At 53.1% G+C, this 15,093-nt stretch overlaps 1 protein-coding gene across 1 annotated transcript in view; it reads right to left on the bottom strand.

The window, feature by feature from the left end:
• Positions 1 to 10,049, bottom strand: part of LOC104621680 (myosin phosphatase Rho-interacting protein-like) — a gene marked incomplete at its 5' end in the record, with an annotated part of 30,206 nt that extends 20,157 nt beyond the window's left edge. Inside the window, 6 exons of the mRNA XM_010288224.1 lie at positions 3,901 to 4,010; positions 4,471 to 4,560; positions 4,787 to 4,855; positions 6,239 to 6,295; positions 9,245 to 9,361; positions 9,908 to 10,049. Coding sequence (XP_010286526.1) covers positions 3,901 to 4,010; positions 4,471 to 4,560; positions 4,787 to 4,855; positions 6,239 to 6,295; positions 9,245 to 9,361; positions 9,908 to 10,049 — 585 coding nt within the window. The remainder of the gene's footprint in view (positions 1 to 3,900; positions 4,011 to 4,470; positions 4,561 to 4,786; positions 4,856 to 6,238; positions 6,296 to 9,244; positions 9,362 to 9,907) is intronic.
• Between the last annotated feature and the right edge of the window lie 5,044 nt (positions 10,050 to 15,093).

Raw genomic sequence — 15,093 nt, forward strand, 5'->3', positions numbered from 1 at the left:
GATCAATGCGGCCGTAGTCGTGTGCTTGCGGGGAGGATGCCACCAGTCCCCCCAAGTCAGTCTGGCTTCAGAGCTGTGGGGCGGACAAGCACAGAGCAGCTCCCAGAGGTCTTGGGTAACAGGGGAAAGGTTTCCCTTGAGCTTGGCAAAGGCGGGGGGGTTGAAAATGGGTTGAAAACTTCTCCGTGCCACTATCTGCACTGAAGGCACAGATCTCCCCTGGGGAAACCAGCCTTGCGGGCAGCACGGGCAGCCACCCCGGCACAGGGACTGCACGCCGTATGTGCAGTTGTCAGTGCAGCCAGGGGAGCAGGAGTTACTCAACACACCGCGGAAGTCATTGAAAATGCCAATTTCTCAAGCAAGGCATGATTTTTAGTGCTGAGTTAGAGGGTGGTGGGTTGAGAGGGGAGACATACTTGTCAAGCAGGGAAAGTTAACAGGGGAAGGCAATACCGTTTCCAACCTATGGCTAATCCATAATGCAGTATTAGCTTATTAAATGTAGACATGCCAGCCTTGTAACATGCAGATCAAAATTAAAAAAGAAAATAGTGGTACGCCACGTTTGCAGAGGAAGCCCGTCCTGAGGGAGTGGGAGGCATTTGCTGAACCCTCTTTGCTATCAGAAGGCCCCAAGATGCCTCCTGCGGCACAGCCCTGCTGCTCAGGCTGACTCCTGGCTCTTCCCCTTCCCAGTACAACCACAGCATCCCCCCGGGCTCCAGCCTCCAGCGCAGCCTCGACAAGCTTTCTAGAAGGGCGCAGCGGGAAGAGCTGGAAAGCAGCTCCCCGCGCCCTTTGCCGCAGGCAAACCACCGCTAACAGGGACCCACGGGACCACGTGCACCGAGACTGCCGTGACCGGGGGGGAACCGCGGCAGCACGGCTCCTTCTCCCGCCTTGGTAACACACTCCAGCTCCCGCAGCCAACAACCTCATGTATGTGCATGTGCCCAAAACAAAGGATGGAGCAGAAGAGATGACTCTGCATGGGTCCAGGGCTAGTATCTTCCGATGAACTTTCATCCACGATCAAACCACAGGCTCAGTAGAGCTGGGTTTCAAGAAACTCTGGCAGCTACAGGCTAAAACCAGCTCGGAGATAATTTCTTCTTCAGCTCTGTCACTTGCATCTAATAAAATAACCCCAGAAAGCACCACAATGAAACCTCCTCGCTCCTCAACCATGAGAAGATATTACATGACTCCAAAGCCAGGCACTCAGCCTGGAGTCAGTTAGTGATTACAGCTGCATTTCAAGTAAAGTAGGGATGAGATGGAGTCTTAAAATGGAGAAGAGTGCTAGGAAAAAAGGGAGCCCTGGGGCCCCCGAGACGTTGTTTAGACACAGAAGTTATGCTGCTCTAAATACCGCGCGGAAGGATCTCGGCATTTCTACAGGTGACACCTCTCGCGAGCTCGTTTCTCCTCTGCTGCTTTCCAAAGGGCAGGAGATGCGCGCCTGGGAGCGGAGGGAACTGAGTTAAGAGACTCAGAAGATTGACCTGAACTTTCTCGTTTCATCTCCCACAAGTGCCCCGTGGCTATTAATTCTGCTCAAGCATTTCACATCTCCTCCATCCCAGCCAAATTAATTCACATCACATGGGAGGCGGGGGGGGGGGGGCAATGGTATTTATAGGTCAAAACAAAAAGCGTTTTTTTTTTTTTAATACGGGTGGCTGTGGGAGCGGTGCAAGCCGTGAGCTGAGCATGCTGCCGCAGCGTGCGGGTAGCACGTGAGCGCTGCGGGGAAATGGGGAGGGGGGCACTGGGGAACTCAGCCTTCTTTCTTGTGGGTATTTTATGTCTGCACGGTCATCGTTAGCAGAGCGTAATTAGTGCCTCTGCAGATTGCAGGGCACTGCTGAGGGCAGGGAGCAGTGCAGCACCTGCCCCCCCCGCCCCGGTGCTGACACACGCAGCAATATAAACAGTAATTACGGCTTGAATAACTGAGAAAACGTGTGTTTGGATCGGTGGAGACACGGCAGAGGTTCATCAGACGTGGCGGAGGGCTTGCAGGAACGCGCGGAGTCAGACTGGCCCCAGGGACGAGGCGAACGCCGCCGCCCTCCCAGCACAGCCGAGCATCCAGACTAACGTGCCTCTCGCTCCCCGGCCACGCTGTGCCGACGTTTGCCACCTCCCCATCACGAGCCTTTGTCAGTCTGTCCTTCAGCTTCCCAGCAGCTCCGTCCACAAGCTGCTCCCCGGGTGCAGGTGTTAATGACGTGCCCGCAATGGGGACGGGCTGGGATACCCCGCACACGCACGCGCTGCGGCGAAGGGCTGGCGAGCAGGCACGGGGTGAACACAGCCCTTCAGCTCACAGCGACAACTTCTCAGCAACGTGACTAAACCCCGCCAGACTCTACCTCATTCTTGGCGGAAACCAGCTTGGTGGAAAACGACAGAAGTGCGCCTATAATTCCCTTTTCCCCAGTTCAGAATTGAGATTCCCGGTCTATTTATGCAGCGTAAGAAGTTACTGCCCAACTGGTATGGGCGCTTGGACCCTCTCACTGGGGTAAGGCAAGTCAAACCACTTCTCGTGGGCTCAGAGCAGATGCAGAGCACAGGACTATCGTGCTGCAGTAACCTGTTAGCTATAAATATATCTGCCTCTTTAAAGGTAGAGATGCCCCCTCAAATCTCCTTGTTCTTCATCTTCATATCTAGTCACATCGGAAGATACCAGTGTGGGAAAATCAAGTGTCAAGACCAGGCTGCTTCTTCCCTTCTCTCTGGCTTTTATTTAAAGAAAAAAAAAAAGGGGGGGAAAAAAAAAGAAAATAAAAATAAATGGAAACTGCAGGACTTCCCATCTGAGGTGCAGAAAAGGAGGAGCATGCAGTGAATCACAAGATATACAAACCACAAAACGTTAATACAGGAGAGAACACAGTTTTCCAACCTGGGCTTCAGCACGGATAGTTTCAAAGAGAAGTTTTTCCTGGGATTGCATGGAAATCAAACATACACAGGAGTGAGGAGAGAGGCAGCTTCCCCGAGACCCCCGCGAGATCCACCAGAGCTCGGGCAGGCTGGGAAATGGTGGCCGAGTGCCAAGCGGGATGGGCAAGGAGAGGCTGGAGCATCTCCAGGTCAACAGCCCTGGGTGAGAAGAGCCATTCCATCAACGTGGGGACAAACCTGGCAAAAACCTGCTCGCTGCAGCTACCGTAAGGACAGGAGATGGAGTTAACGGTGCAGCCGTGTCCACGAAGCCTGTAAGAGGTGGCCCGTACGAGTGTGGCTGGCGCAGTTAGCTGTGAGAAGGTCAAACACCCTTTACCCGCAGCGCAAGCGCTCACAGAAGGTACTCTGTGAAGGGGGGGTCCCTTCCTCTGGCACTGGCGGCAGGAGGAGACGCGAGCATTACTAACGCGTAAGGGAAATGAGCTGCGGCAGCTATCTGAAAGATCAAAAGAGGAGGGAAGACTATTTGCTGGCTGGAGTTTAAAACGTATCAGAGCCAAACAACTTCTAAATTGAACCCTGGCCTCGTGCTGCAGTGACCCATGGAGGGGATGGGCAGCTTGTGCTGAACAGTAGCCAGAGGAAAGGGGGAACCCAGCACAACTGAATCCAAGTGGTTTCACAATACCTGGTGGGAATCCAGAGGAGCCTTGATATAGGAACAGTATTTCATATTCCTATGCACAAATTAAAGCCACATTTTCAACCATCTTTGAAATCTGCACGTGTAAGAGTAACTCAGCACATCAGCATCCCCACAAAGAATGTCCAAATTAAGCCCAGAGAGAGGGATGTGAGAAAGAGCCACAGCTTCCAGGGACAGGCTCAGAAAGAGGAAAGAAAGGGGATAAGGGAAGAGTTACTCCTGCACAGCAAACCAGAAAACTGCAGGGGCTGCTAAACTCCCCCCTTTACCTTGTTACATCGGGCGCAGTGGTGGGGCGAACGTGCTTTATGATGGTCTGGATCCAGTTGCGACGAATGCCCGACGTCATGGCAGAGAGGGTGAACTCCCCTTCCTTCGTCTAGGGCGGGAGGAGGACAGGCTCAGAGCAGCTGATTGCACCCACCAGCCCCTTCCCACCTCCCCCAGTACCACCCTGCACCCAGCCCCTGAGCACCCAGTGCTGGGGCACCGCTCGCCGGCCGCACGGAGGTTGCACCCAGTCCCTCCAACCCCCAGCACGCTCACAGTGGGAATTAGCGTTTCTCAGCAATCAGGCCAGTTTTATTGTAGCTGAGACCCTAAGGCTGAGACAAAACATTCCCTTTCCCCCTCCATTTTTTGTGAACCAAAACACTGGCTCTCAAACCCAAGGCCATAGCTCTCTGGAGCACTGTGGGGGATGCCGGGTGGCCTCTCTTAGGTGTCTAGGGAGGTGTTTCCCTTGCCATGGACGAGCATCCCCGAGCAGTGGCACAGCATGAGCAGCCCAGTTGGCCGTCCTGCAGCCGGACTCTTCCTCCTCCCCTTGTTTTCCTTACGTGGATCTGGAAGCCGTAGTTTCGCTGAACCGGATACTCAGTAACATCGTAGCACGTGGATAAATCGATTTCTCCATCCAGGTCAGCTGCCTGGAGAGGGAAGGGGTAAAATAAGCCATAATGCTTTGCAACCCCAAAGCGTGGTGGGCTCGTGGGGAGGCACACAACAGGTCCTCGAGAAGCACAAATGCCTGAAGAGCGATGCTCCAGGACCCCAGCAGCTGGGAAGACAACCTGCCCGGGGTCAGTTTGAGAGAACCTGGGGCTCCCCTGGGTGCAGAGCGATGGGTTGAACGCCGATGGGGAAGACACTTACCTCCTCTGCCACCGAATCCCGGTAGTATCTCAGGCTCTGGTCGGTCAGCACAAACCAGTGCTTCTTCCACTAGGAAACAACCAAGACAGAGCCGTTACAATCCTGCTCCTTCCCTACCAGCGGACCCTGGGCAGAGCACCACAGGTCGCCCGGCAGAGACATCCCGCAGGAAGGCAGCTTGCAGCCTCTCCCCTCCCAGATCCGCACCCGGCTTCACCGAGAGGCCCTCCTGGGCGGAAGGGGAGACCCAAACAGGCAGCAATGCAAGGGGCACCGTGATGGTTTGCACGGCCAGGACCCCCGATTTCCGCAGCGCTGCTGCACCGGCAGAGTGCCGGAGCCTCAGCGGCACTGACTCCACATGTGATGGTGAAACACCGCGAGAGCCACGGGGGCAATCGGAGCCTTCCCATTAGCTCCACTGTCCAGACGATGCTTTTAGTGGCTGCACTTAAAGCCTTGGAGGGACCTTTTTTTAAAAAAAAAAAAAGCAGTAAAACATTCATGTTTTATCTGCAGTACCTAGAAATTGAGTTGGAGCCTATTCCTGGCCCCTTGCTCTATACAAACACACTTTCTGCAAGGCACAGGCTTACGCAAGGCAGCTTTCAGTTAACAGCGCACTCACTCCAGCAGCTGATTCCCACTCCGGCTGCCTACGGACATGCCCTTGGCCCCACGGCCCAAGGCACCAGCGGGTACCCACAGGCCATGGCACTCTCAGCCACAGGTGAGTCACCCTTATTTTCCCTCAACGGGCTGAGCGGGAGGAAAGGGAATTCAGGGAAGGGGCGGTTTGCAAACAGCCAAGGCACCCATGCCACCTCGGCATCAGCGCCCGTCTCTGAGGCTCCGATAGAGCAGCACGTCCTGCATCCCTCTGGGAATGGGCAGGGGGAAAGCGGCAGCGGCTGCCTCCCTCAGTGCCAACTCAAGAGGTATTTACTTATTTCTTGGCCTTGCCACTTCCCCAGCGCTCAAGAGACCTTATCTGAGCCTCATTACTGACGGCTGCTGGGTCGCAAGGGAGATGAGACTAATAGAGAACAGGAACACGAAACCAGTGCTGCTATCCAAGCTGCCCCAGCTGCCTAGAAACCCACGACACAATATCCAGCTGTGGGGCTTTGAAACCTCCCCAGGACAGAGCACCAGCTATTCCTGCTCCAAGACAAACACCGTTTGCACAGGGCTCGCACACAACTACCGCTGCCTGGCTTCAGAGTTGTACAAATTCCCTGTTGCTGCTCTGCCCAAGCGCCTACATCTGGTTTCTCCCATCTGGAGCACGGCCCAGTACTGATCTACCCTGCAAGGACATCGGGGCTTCGTCAGCGCCGAGAGCAGCCCCATGCGCAGCTGGGACGTCGGCGTGAATGTCAGATGCCAGAAACCGGGACAGACCGCGGCACCAAAGACCGACACGAAGGGCAAAGCTTGCCCCAGACTCACCTGCCCGTCCTCGTACTGCTTTGTCAACCAGCCCTTCTTGAAGCTCAGCAGGTCGGGCTGCAAGAAAGCAGAGAGGTGATCAGAGGTGACGAAGAAGCGGCTGCACCCAGAAGACCACAGCAGCAGCTTGATTAAACACAGCGTAGCAATAGAAGAGACCAGCAACAGTTAAATTGATAGAATCATAGTATAGTTTGGGTTGGAAGGGGCTTTTAAAGGCCGTCTAGTCCAAACTGGATCATTATACTGCGTGGTGGCTAAACATTTTCTCCCAGGAGGAACAGAGACCTGCTGTACGGTTTATTCAGGCTGTCCCCTTCTAGCACTTCTCTTGCAATTTCCTACTGCTACACCAGCATTACAGAGGAAGGAGAAGCAAGGAATTCGCAAGACTGCAGGCAGTTTTCTCCCTCTATTATATATTTCAAAGGACAAACTATGTGCTATTGATGCAAGGCTTCAGGGTTCAAAACAAGACTGAGTTCCCAAGGCTGGAAATACAGGGAATCCCAGCACTGCAGCACCCAAACGACACCTGCTTTTTCTTCCAAAGTGGGTGCATCGGGATGTTGAAGCTCTGAGAAAAGCAATCAAGACAGCGTGGGATAACTCCTGCCAGTCCTTCCTCCCAACCCTGCCTGTGCACAGGGAGGGATGTGGTGGAAATGTTTTCACTCCCTCGAGGCTGAGCTCCTCCAGCTGCTCCATGTGCTGTGGAGTGGAGGAGGAAAGGCCAGCAGGGTGTGAAATGCGGCTGTAGCGTCTGAATCAGGCTACAGCAAGAGGAGCAATGGAAAACTGGGGTCTGGAAGCCTATTCAATCAAACCTATGCTGTGGAGTGGCACATCCCACATTTGAGTGCTCCCACGGTGGCGGGGACCCAGCCCTGCGCCACAAAACACAGGGGAAAGTAAATGCCATTTTTCCCTTCCCAAATCCCTAGAGATTTGGAGGAGGGAGCGGACAGACGCCAGCCTGAGCAGCCCTGGCTGTGATGTGGCTGGAACGGAGCCCCAGCAGGACCTGATGACGAGGCAGCGATAAGCCATGGACAAACTATAGAGAAAATTGCATTTGCAATGACTACATCCATCTCAGAAGTAGGCTATGAGAGCTGGGCATCCTAATCGCAGCCCTAATTTACCCTGAGAGAGCAATGCCACCACCTGCCTGCTTCTCCTCTGCCGAAGTGCAGGTGGGATCATGCTTCCAGGATCTGGGTCCTGTTTAAGCTCTTTCTTGTACAACAGGAGAGCATCAAATAAAGGATCTACGTTTTGGATCAAAAATAACCAGCTCCCAACCACGTGCTTTGCAGAGAAGGAAAACAGAAGGACTGCAAGTGTTACAGTTGCTCATGGGCTTATTTATCAACTATGAAGAAGCACAGGACAAGAATCTTCTGCAAAAGCAGATAAATCCCTCCTTAGCAGCATTCATACTACTTTACTACACTTCTTAGTTTCCTTAGAATTTAAGCAAGGGTGTAGAAGCAGCCAGAGAGGAAAGATGCTGCTAAACAGTATATGCACACGTTTCAGACTGGGCTGCAGCGAGACGCTGCGGAAGCACTCGGAGTGGGAAGGTTTCTCCTGCAGGTCCCACTCCTCCACGGAAGCCCCTTTGCTTTCCTCCGAGGGCGGGCAGGAGAGCACAGGCTTTGCCTGAAGCTGCAAAGCTGCTGAAGCACGAAAAGTTTGGGACCAGCTGCCACTGAAGGGTGTAGATGTTAGAAACCAAAAAAACAGACGAAGCACTTGATGGAAGAGATAGCCACGCAGCACAAACCACAGCTCTGCTGTAACCCACCAAGAGTAACAAGGGGTGAACTCTCTCTCGGCTTTTATCCCGCCAGATAACCAATCTGATCTGACGCAGCGAACCCGACGGGCAGGGGAGAGTCTGGCAATCACGGCTGCAGTGAGCAGGCGTGCAGGTTTTTCTCATGTTGCTACTTTTACAGCAGGAGTGGCACAATAAAGGTGTATTTAACGTGAGGAAAAGGTTTTCTTCCCACTGACTGCATGATTTTCTTGCCTTCACTAGATGATGTGCATTGCCACTTAATGTGCGCTTCTTACACCTTCTTATTACCACCAAGAATTTAAATCACGCTTATGGCTGTACAAGTCTACATGAAAAGCTACATAAACGCTAAGCTACTGCATTTTTGTGAGAAGTCCTTGAACAGAAGCTGTCCATCCACAAAAAATGCAGCTCGTATTTACAATGGCTCTGTAATCTTTTCGAGAGATTAGCAAGTGTATTTATTTTGTTCCTACAGAAGGTTGGTGAGTGAGAGAAGAGCATTTTGTGTTTGTTCTGTACTGTTTGCCTCCAGGTCTGGTGAGCATTTCAAATATGCAAAGGGAGGAAAGCTCAGGAGGGCAGGTTCAGCCCTTCCTCGCAGCCTTCGTCCCACTCACACCCATTTGCAACTGCATAAACATCAAGGAAGCGGCATTAGAAACCCGGGCCACGTGTTAGCTCTCTGAAAACGCATCAGTCACGACCCAGCGCCTGATCCGAGTCCAGAAACCTGCCCTGACCCTCCGCTGAGCTGGAAATGCCCTGCTGCAGCCTCGGCCGGTGCGGGGGGACAGCGCCAGGCAAAGAGGGTTCTGCTCAGGTGAGGGGACCCCAGCACCTCCGCAGTGACCTACAGCATCAGTATCTAACGCATCAAGCAAAGCATTGAGGAAACAGGGTATTCCAGCGGAAAATAACTAGCAAAACAGGGGTCTGCTTTCCAAGCTGCTGCTGTACTTTAAGGAAAAGGACTCCTCGCAAGACTCTGTGTTTTCATTTCTGCAAAGTAGAAGGGAACAGGCAAAAAGCGTAGCTCTTCTCCAGCTGAGCCCCTGCGACTCTCAGGATCGGTCACACCCGATTCAGGTCACTGAAACCTGCTCCAAATTTGAGCGTATCCAGTTTTCACCGGACCTGCCCAGGAAGGGCTTCTCATGCGCTCCCCCAAGGCAGAGGACACAGCCCCGGTGGCTCACCGTCATAGAAGACTCTGTGGACCTTCTGTCCAGCGACTTTGCCCGGCGGTGCGGGGACAGGGGAGACGCAGATACATCCAGGATGGAGCCCACAGCTGCACCTTCGCAAGTGAAGTCCTGTGTAAACAGGGTTAGCCCAGATCAGCGCAGGAACTAGGACAGCGGGCCCCACTCTCTTGGCTCGCGGCATAAATATCCGCATGTTTAAGGGGCATCTCAGGCTCAGAACAAGTGTCAGTTCATTGGCAATACATTTTTTTTGTCCTCTCAGGCATTAATTTGTTCCCAATATATCTAAGCATATCTGGGACTCTCAAGACTGCCTGTTTCTTTTGTTACTTCACCCCATCCTGATGCATCCTGCCATGCCAGATCTGAAGTTTCCCTCTTTCTATTTCGGAGGAAGGAGAAAAGACAGCCTCATTTTCCACTCTGGTCTGCAGCTGGGCCAAGGCAGCGCAGCAGCAAGCAGCAAACCTGCACGGACTGAGCACACACAACGGTTTGGCTCCTGCGTGAGCCCACCTGTGACTCCAGATCCTCTGCTCCACCCAGGGACAAACCCTATAGCTAAGCCCTATAGCTAAACCCTCTATCCCACGCTGCCAGATCCCAGGTGCCATCCTCCAAACCCCATCACAAGACCTCGGCTGAACAGCTTACCCGTTTCCGTGGGAAAACCCTCTTCTCGCTCCTGCCCTGCCGCGTCTCACTGGAAAGGGCAGCACCAGCCAACACGTTCGTTTCCATGTGCTCCGCGTTCTCAATATCCAATGCCTCAAATTTTTCAATTACCTGGGATCGCCTGGAAAACAGAGAGAAAGGGGAAACCAGAGCCAGTTTAAACACAAGAACAGCAACTGTGCTGAGCTGTACAATCCCGCAAATTTAAGGCTGCAGAATTGCTCGACCCAGTGTTCATGCACACCTGGCTTTTCGTCGCTGTTTCTCTGCAAGCTCTAGCGTGCACAAATCCAGGGCAAAACGCCCCGATCTGACATGTACCATTTTACCTGCACCCAGAGTGGGTAAAAACCTCATGCTACTCAGCTCCACAAATAGTATCTTCTTAAATATCTGGAAAACCCTTGCAAAACCAGCAATAACTTTTTACTTGTAAATTTTACAGCCCTTTGAGAAGCAGGGATTATTGAACAGCTTTGCCTTAAGCTTTGTCTTTACTCTCTAGCACTGCGGCTATCGATGGCCCCCCAGGCCACAGAGCAGAGACACGTGAGACTAAGCTGGGGTGCAGGGGTAACGGGTACCTGCGGGTCACCCTGCGTGTTCACTGCAGTAGACACCCTGTAAAAACTCGTCCCCCCACGGGGAACACCCACAGGATTGCGCTGAGTGAGGAGTGTCCGTAGGTGCCTCCAGACAACGGGTCTGGCTCACAGGGTGTGCCAGCTGAAGAGGCATGAGGAGGTGAGGAGCACCCTGTGCAGGCACAGGGCGTGCCCTGCTAAACCCCGGGGCTCTACCCTCCTCTCAAACTGGTCTGCAAATCCGGGGTGGACAGCAGGGAGCACGGCGTGGGCTCTCAGACATCGCCTCGGTGGCCCATCATACCGTGGCACACATGTCTCTGAGGATGGAGGAGAACTATGAAGAAATGTGGATGGAGCACGAGCCAGCGCTGGACCGAACCCAAATGGGATGCTCCTAAGAACGAGCCAACAACAGGCCCTTCCAGGTGGAATTAAAAGCACCGTTTCAGCATGAAAAGCTGATCGCTGACCCACAGGAGAGGAAATACTGGAATTTTAAAGGACCTGCTGGTGTCTAAGTTTGCTTGCCTGGGGGTTCGGGCAAGTATCAACCTCAGGTCTTCAATCACAACCTGGGCACGTGAAGCAATAACCCACCACCAACACACACACACCAGCTGAGCTCCAACCTGAGAGGTTTACAGCTCAATTTCGAACCTCCCCAAAAAACTCTGTCCAGGTGGGTTCTTAACAAAAAATTTGGAACCACGCGTGCCACACCTCAGCTCGGGGCTGCTTGCTCTGTGTGAACCTCTAATGTGCATGAAAATCACAATGGCAACCACATGAGGGGAAACAGGTTATCCAAAAAAAACCATTTTTACCACTTCCCACAAAAAGGAACAGCAGGTTAAGGACTGAAAAAACATGGGATGTTCAGTTTTCAACCAACATTTGCACCAAATTCCATAATGAGACGAACAGTCTGAGCACATCACATCCCCCAGCGGGCTGGGGGCCCCCCACTGCTGCTCAGAGCCAGGCTGCCAGGACCGGGCGCTGGCGCCCGCAACCGAGGAGGAAGGGACAAAATCAGTGGGGAAGACTTTTCTTTGTAAATTCAAACGTCTCTGATGTTTTTATGGGACATCTGTTCAGCCCCTGTTGCCTCCCAGTTTGCAGACTGGGAGCGGGCAAATCTGGGGCTCGTGCAGAGCTTCCGATCCCCCTCGGATGTTCTGCTCATGAGACGTCCGTTCACAGAAGCCAGCCTGTGGAGCATAAATCCACGTCCTCTGTTCACAGACAGACAGGGAACTGTTTTGGAGTCACAATTTTTTAACCCTTTTTACACTGGCCCAGCCTTCTCTGAGTCTCAGTTTAGGAGGGAGTAAGAGGTCCATGAATTAACATTGTCTGTGCCCTATTAGGTGAAGATCTGAAGAAAACCAAATCAGGAGGGAAAAAAAAACCCAGCCAAAAAACATAAAACAAAATCAAAAGCAGGTTGATTTCTCATGAAAGGGGCTGCACCACCAGGTTGTTCTACGGCTTGAGATTGAGATGAGATGGTAGCGAAGCAGGCGAAGTAAAGGCGGACACGTCACACAGCAACACAGCAGGAGAAGGTGGAGAGCAACAAGACCTGGAAGAAAACAAGGCTGGAAAATGAATGAACAGAAGAGGAAATTATATATCTGCATCTACATACAAAACAAAATCAAAACCATTCCAGTAATTCGTCATTGGGAGGAGAAAAATAAATCACTGCAACCAAATCACAGCCCCAAGGGTTAATATCATCCGGATTACAGGAAAGAATCATTTTTTTCCCATTAGCTTAACATTTCAGAGAGGTTACTGTTAGAGATCCTGGGGAGATGGGGAGGGGAAGGGCTCTCCTCTCCTCCCCATCTCTGCGTTGACAAAACAAGGCTGCAGACAGGTAAGAAGCAGCGTTGTAAAAGCTGCAGTGCCATTTAGTGCCTTCTCAGCTACAAAGCTCATTCCAAGGGGTTCCCCGGCCATGCAGGCTGTTAATCTTTTCCAGGCCACTAAACCCGAGCTGCAGACCTCGGCTGTTAGGTGGAGGGGTGTGTGTGGTGGGAAAGAAAGCTATAAAGACCAGCACAAGCTATCGTTAAACTGATTTTCTTTGTTTGGAAGAAAGGGCTTGTTTTTATTGGATTCATTCATTATTTAGCAGGAAGAAAGACAGCGAGTGTCAGGAAAAGGAAGAGGAATTTTCCCAAAAGGCCCACAAAAATGAAGAGGATAGTTATACAAGAAAAAAACCCACTATACTTGGGAAAGCAGGCACTCCTCTCTAGGGGCAGAAGCAGCATTCAGAGCAGAGCCTTACATTTCAAGAAGCTCCAGAGAAGGAATTGGAGAAAGAAAAGTCTTTTAAGCAATTTCAGGTGGCTTTGCTATTTATCGATGCTAGAAATACTCCTCAGCCCCCCTGATCACGCTCCTACAGCTGATCTGGCAGATGCCACAGCAGACTCCTGCCAGCGTGAGCAGAACGTGGGGTCAACAGGGAAAGCCGCGGTTTTAGAGGCTGCATCGCTGGAAGCGTGCAAGAAAAGCCAAGTTTGCCACCCAGAAAACCCAATGCTCCCCGAGTTGCTGCAGGAGGCGGGTAAGCTTGCAGCCACATGCCCGGAGGAAGGGTCTCTGGGTCTCTGCACCCCAAGGACTCCCCACCCGAAGGTGGTCTCCTTCCCCAAGCTGCTGACACCTTCCTGGGATGTGCCAGGATTTATCCCCGCAGCTGCAGAGCTCCACTGGGATATGGGCGACCGGCATCTAAGGTTGTCCCTGCAGCCCTTTCCGCTGTGGTTTTGTGTACAGAACAGGCTTCAAGATTTATCCATGGGGTTTCCAAAGAGCTGCCCCTGCTCTTTCGCCCTAGGGACGGGTCTGAGATGGGAAACCGGAGGCACGGCTCGACTTCTCTGAACACAAGACCCTCTCCCCCAGCTCGGTCGGGCCCCCCTGCGCGGCGCTGGCAGCGCGGTGCCGGCAGCCTGGTCCTGCCGCATGCCAGCAGAGGGAACTCGCATTCCGCTGCTCCGCCACGCGTGCCAAAATCATAGAGATTATCTCCTGTTTTCTGATTCATGTTTCTGAGCAGCTGTGAGCTCAGACGTCTGCATGGGGCGTGGAGTCAGCGTCAGGTATAAATGGTCAACATGGAAAATTTCCAGCACATTCCTGGACATAAGTCATGTAATATCTCTTACTATAAGGAAACAGGACAAGAAGCCTGAAAAACAGCTTTATCTGGCACTAAGCCTACAGGTGTGTCACTCAGGATGTAGTACTGGGTACCTAAAGTAATTCTTTTCCATCCATAGCTCTGACACTTAAACGGCTTTACAGTGGGTAAATGGAAAATGGGAGGAAGAGCCAAAAATACCAACAGAATCAGAGCAAGTTCGTCTGGCTGCACTGAGAGATGAAAGGCTGATCTGAACGATGCCCAGCTGGCACCTATGGGGTTGGCATATAGGCAAGCAATTTCAGGCAAGCGTTCCGGGACGTGTTAGTGGGTTACTGAGAAGGATTATTAAAAATGGTGTTAAACCCAGGGGAAAAAGCTGACCCCACAGCATGGAAGCGAGTTACTGTGTTTGCTCAACCTCAAACAGCACAGCCTGAGCTTGGAGGAGAAAAATGAGAGGGATATGTGGACTAAGTAAACTCAAATTTAAAAAGCAGCCGAGCCAAGCTGAGCAGGGTGTTGGCAAATGTTAATTCTCTGGTGCAACACTGGACTGCCTCTCCGTGCCCCGCTGAGTCCGCCCGAGCTCCAGGACTCACGACCTCTCCACCCATGCCACCCACATGAGCCAATTCCCAGGTTACCAGAGGAGAAAGCAAACGCACCCGTCCCAAAACCCTGCCCGCTGAGCCGTCCCTGCCCACAGCACGCGCCCCCGGCACCGTGGGCTGCGATCCCCGGCCAAACCCTCCGGCAGGTGGGGACCCCCTGCCCTGCTCTCTGCCATCATCCCCCTCCCAAACGCCGGACCGGGCTCAGCCCCGCGGCAGCAAGACCTCCATGCCTGGTTCAGCGCCCGCTCCTCTGCCTGCACCCGTCCTGCTGCGATGAAGGCCCCGAGCTGACATAGGGGAATTTTTGCCAATACTGATAAAGCAACATGAACCTGTTATAACAGCCCCAGGAGCTGAGCTGGGCTGGAAAAAACAGACTTTCCCTGCGAAAAGGCACCCGTCAGCAGGCAATGACATTAAAAAAGGACAGTCTCCGGCAGCACCGTCCTCTCCTGGGCCCCGTTATCTGCCTGTAAATCTGCTCCTCCCTGTCCTCGGCTGGCACGTCCCAGCTCGGTGGTGCCGAAGCAAGGGACTGGTGGCACCGGGGGAACGCGCTGTCCTCTCACACTGGGCCAGCGCGTCCCGTGCAAGCAAGCGGGGCCGCGATCTCGCCCACACCTGGGCCAACACGCTGCACCAGTTCAACCTGCAAACCAGCCCAGGGTGGCCAGGGGACTTGCGTGGCACCCTTCTCCTCCCACCCAATCCCTGAGGCAGAGAAAGCCAAACCCATGCTCTTCTCCTTTATCCCCAGCCTGGCACTCGCTGTGCACGCTGCCGAGGCCGGGCTGG

Source organism: Phaethon lepturus, unplaced genomic scaffold (assembly GCF_000687285.1).
Source record: "Phaethon lepturus isolate BGI_N335 unplaced genomic scaffold, ASM68728v1 scaffold23025, whole genome shotgun sequence".
Taxonomy (NCBI): Eukaryota; Metazoa; Chordata; class Aves; order Phaethontiformes; family Phaethontidae; genus Phaethon; species Phaethon lepturus.